At 39.2% G+C, this 9,291-nt stretch overlaps 1 protein-coding gene across 1 annotated transcript in view; it reads left to right on the forward strand.

Annotated features, from left to right (window-relative positions):
• The first annotated feature begins 9,064 nt into the window (after positions 1-9,064).
• The window catches only part of LOC103264319 (dachshund homolog 1), a 420,253-nt gene continuing 420,026 nt past the window's right edge, over positions 9,065-9,291 (forward strand). Inside the window, 1 exon segment of the mRNA XM_008061964.2 lies at positions 9,065-9,291. Coding sequence (XP_008060155.2) covers positions 9,065-9,291 — 227 coding nt within the window.

Below are 9,291 nucleotides of genomic sequence, written 5' to 3' on the forward strand. Positions count from 1 at the left end.
AAGATTTTCTTTTCCAACTATGTGAGACCCAACTTATTAACATGTCTGGATTATTGCCTTGAGAATTTTCCTAAATTAGTTGTATATTGGAACTGAATTAAATGAGTGCATCTAAATTTTTGTTACTTATCAATATCCTGGTCTGAAGCAAACATTATATTATTTGGAGAATTAGCAGTTTACATAAATTAGGGAAGAAGGAAGTGGGTGGCATAATATAGAAGCAGTTTTAATTACCCCACTGACATTTATTGAGCACCCCCCAAGTGCTAAGCATTATACTAGATTTCTGAAAAGACTAGAAATGACTTGAGACCACCTGAAGAGAAACATATCAACAAGTGTAAATGCATAAGATAATTGTGTTCCCATCAGAATACAGGGTAAAAATTATTACGCACAGGAATAAATCAGCAAAGATTCATGAATGTGCTGAATCTTGAGCCAATCAGTGAATTGTAAATTCTGACCTATAGGAGATAGTCATTTTCTTTAGTTCCTATTTCAAATATGCAAGAGTAGATTATGTAAATATGCTGGACATGTGAATGAATTGACGTGAAGCAAAAATGACTTTAAAGTGTAAGGGAAAAGCATATGCCTGAGGATAACAATGTTGTAACCTCTCCCGAAATGGAGGTCTACTCAGAACCTGGATTATGCTAAGTATGAAGAGGTCTGTGAAGAATTCTTAGGAAGTGCTTTCTTATATAACACGCTGCCAGTATCCCACAGTCTTCTTCTGAAAACTGGAGGAGTGAAAGGTTGATTTCAGAGAACCTATTCAATTTTAAAATTCAACAATTCAGAGCCTGGTATAGACATTATGAGGGTTGCATTACTATTTGTACTGATAGTTTTATAAATAGTTCTTTTTCAAGTTTAAAATGAGCCAAGTGCATTCTGAGAGCCATTGTGTCCATCTTTTTCCATTTCATTGTTTTAAAAATGCACCTTTGTTTTAAGCTTTAACCTTTGCTAAAGCATAGGACTGAGACACAATCACAGCAAAACACCTCCCCCTTGAAACCAGTACTTCAGAGCCCCGTTAAATCAAAAGAAAAATTCTCTCCCTCCTCCCCAGACCCCCAGCCCCCAGGATTTTAAATGGTAATGATCAGTTCATTTGAGAGAATGGCATTTTAGTGCTTCCCTTCACAAGCTCTTGAGGCGTATAAGGTGTCTCTTTCCCAGGGATGTGCACCTCCTTTTGTTTTCTAGCATTACTGGAACTGACTTGGCATGGATCACTGGGTGAGCAGGCAATCTTAAACACTTCTCATATAAATTACTGGTTCCTTTCCAAGTGCAATTGCTCACAGGGTAATACACCATTTTACAACTCTGATAGCAAAGTCTCTTCGTTCTACTGGGTTCCACACAACCCACCAACCCCGCCACCAGGAAATGAACAGACAAAAAGACTGATGCAGATGTGAACCTCAGAAATGTACAATTTGGTTGAACTTCCAGTATGTACGTAGTGGGCAATTTGAGATCCTTCAATGCTTCTATTTCCTTGTTGAACTCCTCTCAATCATTCTTTTTTTGCTTTAGAAGCTGTCAAAGACAACAAAAAATATCAAGATAATACACTCCACATATGTAGGTAGATATTATAGAAAGCAAATACTAATACATATGAACATCTATTAAAATATATATTTTTTAAATTTCCAGAAAAGAAAACAATGCTCACATTTCATGATTGGGTAGAAATGACACACTGTACTTCCATGTAAATGAGGCTCACATTAAATGAGCTCTCCCATGTCCACTGGATACAAATGATGGTCACATTTTCCAAACCAATGTCTTTTTTTCCCATGAACTCTAACAACAAGGTGTGTTTTTACTGACAGTTGACTTGGATCAGAGCATGCAGTATTGTATTTCAGGTTGTGGCTCTGTAAAACCCTGCAACTTTCTTTGAAGTTAAACAGTGTCAATCTGTTTCCATGTCTGAATAACTCTTAGAAGAGCCTGCCTGACCCAAGTCAACTCCTTGAAACATACTATTTTCCCCATAATTGATGTTCCAAATGAATGTCCTTTCATAATAAAACGTGTTGGAAAACAAAACAGCTTTGCATCCAGCACAAGTTGCATCATAATTAAATTTTATTTTATCCCATCGAGGCATGCTAAATGTTGAGCAAAATATAATTTTAAGTAATTTGTTTGTATTCTTATCTGTAGGAGTTGGAAATTAACAGCGTTGCTAGTTTGCGTTTACTGTTAAGCCTGGAGAGCAGAGAGATTGCTTTGCAAACATTACAGTTATTATGTCTGCAGTTGGTACTCTTTGTATAAATTATTGATCAGCCAGCTTATTTTTCTTTCTGCTTAATGGATATTATAGCATAGCCGTTTACAACGCTATAGTTAAGGTTGTGTCAGCACTTCCATTATAATAAACCCTCTGTTACAGGGGTTTATAACTTGTTGTAAAAATTTGCTCTGGGCAGAAACTTGACATACAAGATCTCAGGCTAGAAGGTGGCAATTGTTGTTCTTTCAACTTTTAAAAATATCTCTTTGTTCTGAATGGCAATAAATAAATAAACACTTTATTCTTTTCTAACAATTCTTGAAATTTCTGGCTTCAAATAAAACCATTTTTATAGGCTATTTGTTGGACAATGACTTCTTATTTTATTTAATAAAGCAAAGAAAAAGGACCAAGATAATAAGTTTAAACAACAACAACAACAACACCTATAGGAAATCCAAAGAAACTTTTTAAATAAAGTTAAACACATTTCTCCTAAGACTGCCAGCTTATCCAATAATATGTTTTAATATTAAACATATTTTTAGACTATAATAGGTTATACGTCCTCTTCCCACCCCACTCCCAATGATGTCTCAAGTAATTCATATGTCTTAATACTGGTCTTTTTTAGGGGAAAATGAGTGTTGAGTTTTTTTAAAGAAAAAGCAGTATGACTCAGAAAATTGCCCTATGAAAAGGTGCACCTAAAGGTGCAATATTTACTTAAAAACTAAGAATTTAAATATCTGACTGACTTTTTGATCTTAGTTCTATCCGGTGTGCCACTGCTCTCACAGTGACCTGATTTAAGAGATTAAAGGAATTAATCTCAATTTGTATTATTGTTGCTGCTCCTTTACAATCCTACTATGTAATGATCTCACTGTGTTTCTTACTGAATATTTGACTGGGTAATCCTTAGGATCAACCTACAGATGAAATTAAAGACACTTATGCTGGAAGTAAGTAGCAATAGGAAAAGTATAACTAAATTATCTTGAGGAGTTGACCAGTTGTCATGGAAATGATAAAGTTTGAAGTCAGAAAACAATTACAGGATGAAATTATTTCTTTGTAATTCTTCTTTCCACTACCTTCTCTCTTCGATCAGAGATATCTTAGAATATGCCCTATAAACAGCAACGTATCTTTTGCCACATGTAATTTTCATTCTGAACCAGAAAAAAGGGGATGAGACTAGGTTCAAGAGGAAGGAACAGCAGGCCAAGTTGTACCTTTTGTCTCTGGAATCTATGCTAAGGTGATTGTAAATAGATAATGACTATACACATTGAGAAAGCATATACACAGTCCATGCATGTCCGTGCTGTAAAGCAAGTCAACGTTATTTATAACCATTTAAACTACTTCTTTATTAAGAATAGAAGTTTGTAACATAAAGTTTGAGTGCTTCCAGTGATGGTGTATTCACCTTCATCTACCATCTTTTGTCCTCTGGGTAATTCATCAACAAGCTCTCTGCGCTTGATTAGAGAACGCATCAGTGAGTTAAGTCTTATTTGTTGTTCTTGAGAAGAGGAAGAGGGCTGGAAAAGAGAGGGAGACTATGGAAGTGAGAGCCACCCAAAGTCAGTAGTTGGAATGAAAAGTGGGAAGGGCAGAGATTAAAAGTGTGAAAGCAGGGAAGTCTTTGCTTAACACAGTTGAGGTTCATCTGCTGAGCTGAATGGGGAGGCTGTACGTTTGAGTTAAAAAGGCTTAAGAGAGTTACTTGGCATAATTTCTTCATCTTCAATGATTTACTACTGAAGTGCAAACATCAATTTTGGACTCTCTCCTGAGAAACGTTTAACAAAGTCAGTGAACTACTGGTACCCTGATATCTTTCTAGATTTGCCAAACTTTGATAGCTCTTTAATAAACCTATGCCTGAAGTTTATTTCGGTCTTTTTTTTTTTTTTTTTTTTTCTTTTAAGGAAGAAGATCCATTAGTAAATATGTAGATGTAAAAACGATCTTCCTTTTTACTTCTCTATTGTGATATATCTTGGAATTGTTGAGAAATGCACTCTATTGTTAAAGCTATTTGTGCCGGGTGTGCTAATGCACTCTTTGATTGAGTGAATTAGCAGTCATAACAATCTGGCAGTCTGGCCATAGAAGTGTGCTCAAATTGATTTGTGTTATGGCTGGACTGGAAAATCTAGTGTTAGTTGTTTTTTGCCCTGGGGCATTGTTTGTACCAAACTCCACTTTTCATTTAATTTTCCAATACATTTTGAAAGATTGAAATGCTTGTGATCAACATTTGATCTACTTGCATTATTTAAAAAAAATTCTGAAAGTAATTTCAGATTCCAAAAAACCTTGCTTTCAATTAGAGTAAACATAATTAGAGTGACGTCGTGCTCTGAATGGTAAATCTCCCTTTGAATCTATTAAGCGTTTTATCTCCTTGTCTTGTTACTGAAGGGAATTCAGTCTATATCTAGAGTATGCATCTGTATATTTTTGTGCATGCTTCTAAGAGAACTTGGGAAAAAATTAAAATAATAAAAATTGTAATGGGTCTTTGCTTGTTGCCCTTTCTGAATATGCCCAAATTGTTTCTGTTTCACTTAGTGATGCTATGAGAAGAGGATACTCAAAGCTTTTACAGTATTTTTAGCTATACAGGAAACACATTCAGATATATATTGCTTTTAAGTTGCTTAATTCATTTTAGTTTTTTACATGCTGTGACATATGCATTTCTTTTTTAATAAAAAACTATATCAATTGCAATATTGAAACTGTAAAGATCCAAAGATATGAGTTATCCTAGCTGTGTCAATATTTTGTATCTTTCTTACAGTCTTCTGCTTTGCAGTCGTTTACCAGAATTATAATGCAGCATGAATAAACCTAAAAAATGACTATTGATTACAGAGAAAGCTTTGTAAAATCATTTAGTCAGTTTCCCCACTTGAGAAATCAGTGAATAAAATAGGTCAATAGATAAGAATGGAATGGATGTAACACAGTGCTCTGCTTCCCTGGGTTAGAAAAAGGGTCAAAAATAAATCCCCATAGAATTCATGTTTCCATACTCACAAAATAAAATGATACTTACCAAATCCCAACTATAAGTCCATCTTTCTACAGATTTATTCTTCTTTTTAGAACCACAGGTTTTGAAAGTATGTTTTATGTGTCCCTGTTTCATTTTCTTGTCACTGCCCCTTTTAACCAAATAGGATGCCCTCATCATGGAACTAAAGTGCCTGTTGTCATCCAGGTATTCACCGGGACTTTAGCTGCAGCAGCTACTTTATATTTTCTTACTGTCTCCTGCAACCTTACAGCTCTTCTCAAAACTGCATTTCAGACTGCACTGAACTCTGTATCCTGTGCCGATTTTTGTTAAGTAATAGATGGTGAGAACTGAGACCATTCTCTCTATTAGTTCCCATTCGTACGGATCTCGTTGTGGGGGAGAAGGGAGGAGGGGGGAAGGGTGGGGAGGGGCCAGAAGGGGGCAGAGGGAGGGAAGAAAATATCTTCCCTGAACTGGTACAAGCTAAGCTTCAAACGATATCCTAGGAAAGAAATTAAAGACTTCTTAATTAGTGCAGCAATTAAGCTTTCTTGGTAGCATTTTAATCAGCACAGGCCCTATCAAAGGACAAACAGAACGATTTGCAGGTCTTTGAATTTTAAACAGTCTTATTGATTTCAGCACAATACGTCTTCACAAAACACAGGGTGAATTTTCTAATATCAGTTACAGTACTTTGAGTTTTGCTTATGCAAATTGAGTGAAGGTTGGGGAAGATGAGATGGAGGGAGAAGACCTGGAACAAGCAGAGATGTAAAACAATAAACAAGCAAGACAAAAGCTCTAAAAGCTAAAGATGCAATGGAGTGAGGATTTGAAATCTCTCTTAAGTTGATTTATCTGCTGTTGTTAAATACTGTTTGCTTTAATCACTGGCAACATTTTTCAAAAAAAGAAAAAGAAAGGAAAGAAAGGAAAAAAAATACCTTAAACATTTTCAAAGCTTTTCTTTCCTACATATTTTAACTTGTGCTATCTGCCTTTTCTAATCCTATTGTTTGATCGAAGGGGTAAGTGATAGTTTCTGAAACGATTTACAGCCCTAAAGGTTGGGGAAAGCTCTCCTTCAGGTGGGGGCAAATGCCCCCAAGCCCCGCTTCTGAGTAGAGCACGTGCTCTGAGGCACACAGGTTTCTCTGCAGTAAGAAATCTGGAGTTTACTTCCAAGCAGGGTGGGATTGTGGCTTGGTCTGCTATCATTATTTCCTATCTGTAGCTTCCGAATATGACAGGTATTGAGTGATAGTTTAAGGAAATGTAAGAAATGACAATGGTAAGGGCAGATGCTGGGCATTTAATTCCCATTTTTTCCAACTGTGGGACTAGGACTTAAAATAATGAAACCGTAGCTTAGGTTTGAAAGCCATGTCGAAATTTATTAAAGTTGGACATGCAATTCCAAAAGAAAATTAGCTTTTTAGGGCTTAATACTTTCTTCCTCCCCTCCCCTTATTAACATAGTAATACGGCATTTTTAAAAAGTTATTTCCTAAAACATGCATAAATACTTAAAGAAGTGTTTTTGATGAATGTGATATATATTGAATTCCTACTTTTAACTGAAGACTAATTTGAGGAGTGAAACATTAATACAAATTATTTCTGAATATATTAAAATACATTGGCCAACTAGGCCAAACAACTGTGTAAACTTCTGCTATTCTTGCAGAAGTTTATGTACTTTTCTGCAACAATTTTCTGAATTCTTACAACCCAGGAAAGCCTCCTGATGTAACTGCTATATCCCCAAAAGTTTAGCATAAACTTAGACTAATTAGTCAGTACTGTCATATTTCTGGGTAGATAGTTACTATACCTTTTGACACTACACTTCAAAGAGTTTAAAGGATTGAAATGATGAAGAGAAATGTGATAATAATTTCAACACCAAAATGGCAAAAATTTCATTATGAGATTTCCCAACACTGTGAACCTGCTACTAACAGTTTATTTTTAAAATCTGTCAGATGCTAAAGCATTGCTTCATATCTTATGAAGTTACTGAACGTGTGTAGACAAGTTTCAAAGCCTCACTAATTTAAGATTCTTAGAGATCCAAGGAGCAAACAGACTTGACCTATGTTCAAATCATACATTGGTCAGAAATCCTTGAATAAATACCTCCATGCAACAAGTTAGGCGGAAAGGGGGAAAAGAGTCAGTCTAAACTTAGCCTATGTTGTTTTAAGCACAGCTACTCTTTCTGCCCTTACAAATCAACTAGTGAGCTCTGTTTTGTTATTATTTACAAAACTCACCTCCACTGAAAAATTGAAAAGGACTTTCCCAAAATACAGTGGTGCTTTTCAAATATGCAAAAAATAAGTGTTGTATTATTCAAATAACACGTTAGCAACAAACCTTGGGTCTTAAAGGATATGAGGACAGTTGGTTGCTGTGCAAGACAGGTGAATTAATTATAGAGTTTGAGGTGAGAAAAAAAAAAAAATCAACGTTTTTTTTGTTTTGTTTTGTTTTCCAGTTTCTAAATCTCCAGGGTGTCTTATCTTTGAATTCTCTAGGTTTAGCAGGAATTTTTCTGACTTGACTTTCGGGGCAAAAGTGAAGTTATTCTAAGCCATCCGCATCCACAATCTGTTAGGAAATAAGGAATTGAATACGGAACATTCCATTATCCTTAAGTGATTTCGAACTGACTTTCTTCCCACAACTTGAAAGCTGTCCTGGAATTCTTCACTACCTGTATATAAATAAATAACTGAATAGAGAAATGAAAAAAAGCAGATGCATAACAGCATTTGCGCTCTGCTTACATGTGAATCCTCCTCAACATAATTTCGTAATAATCGTGGAGCGGGGCTGTGTTTTCATGTGTGTCTCATTGTCAGTACGCGTGGAAACAGACCCTCGATCCTTGAAGGCGAGAGCTCGGAGCGCTCTGGCTCCGCTCTAAGTTGGCAGGCGACCGTTCAGAAGCTTTCGGAAAGAAATGACGAGTCGTCGCGGACGGACCGGAATATGAGCCACGCAAGCTAACGGGAGTCGCAGGAGAGAAGTCGACGGTCTCCCTCTCCTCTTCCGATCGCCACTCCCGTCCCGGCGTCGCCCCGCGGCCCTCCCACAGCTCGCCCCGCGCCCCTCCCCGCCCCCTCCCCTCGCGCGCGCGCTCGCCGGGCGTCTCGCGCTCTCGGAGTCTCTGCTCCGAGTTCCTGGTTGGATAATTTGGGTTAATACTAGTGAGTGAGGTTTTTGCGGCTTCAAAGGGTATTTCAAGTTTCCGGAGCTCCTCCCCTCTGCACCGTGTGACAACAACAACTCGTCCAGCCGGCAGCCTGCACTTTTCAGCTCATTTTCTCTCTGTCATTCCCCTCTCAATCTTTGATCAATGTACTTGCCAGGGAGATCCCAAGTCCTTCAAACCTCCTCCTTTTCACCTTCGTCCTGAACTTTGTGCTAGAGCGGGACCCACACCACCACCGCCGGCCCTCCCCGCCCCCGCCCCGCCAGCCCTCGATCCCGGCCCCCGGAGAGGACTCGCATTCCGACTTGCGGGACACTTTTGTGCGTTTCTCTCCGGCGCCCCTCGCTCGCCCGTCCTGCGCTCGCCCTCCGGCCTCCGCTCCTTTCCCCCCGCTCTCCCGCTCCTCCTCGCCGTCTCCCGGAGTTGGGGCTGCCCCTCGCTCCTGCCCCCCCGGCGCCCCTTCCCCTCCCGGGGGCGCGCGGCAACTTTTCCCGTCGCCTCCGCGCCTCGCCTCCCCGTCTATGTGGCCATGGCGGTGCCGGCGGCTTTGATCCCTCCGACCCAGCTGGTGCCCCCTCAGCCCCCGATCTCCACGTCGGCTTCCTCCTCCGGCACCACCACCTCCACCTCCTCGGCGACTTCGTCTCCGGCTCCGTCCATCGGACCCCCGGCGGCCTCGGGGCCAACTCTGTTCCGGCCGGAGCCCATCGCTCCGGCGGCGGCGGCGGCGGCGGCGGCCACAGTCAGCTCCACCGG

The sequence above is a fragment of the Carlito syrichta genome, unplaced genomic scaffold, assembly GCF_000164805.1.
Source record: "Carlito syrichta isolate Samal-C Ts95f unplaced genomic scaffold, Tarsius_syrichta-2.0.1 Scaffold305645, whole genome shotgun sequence".
Lineage (NCBI taxonomy): Eukaryota > Metazoa > Chordata > Mammalia > Primates > Tarsiidae > Carlito > Carlito syrichta.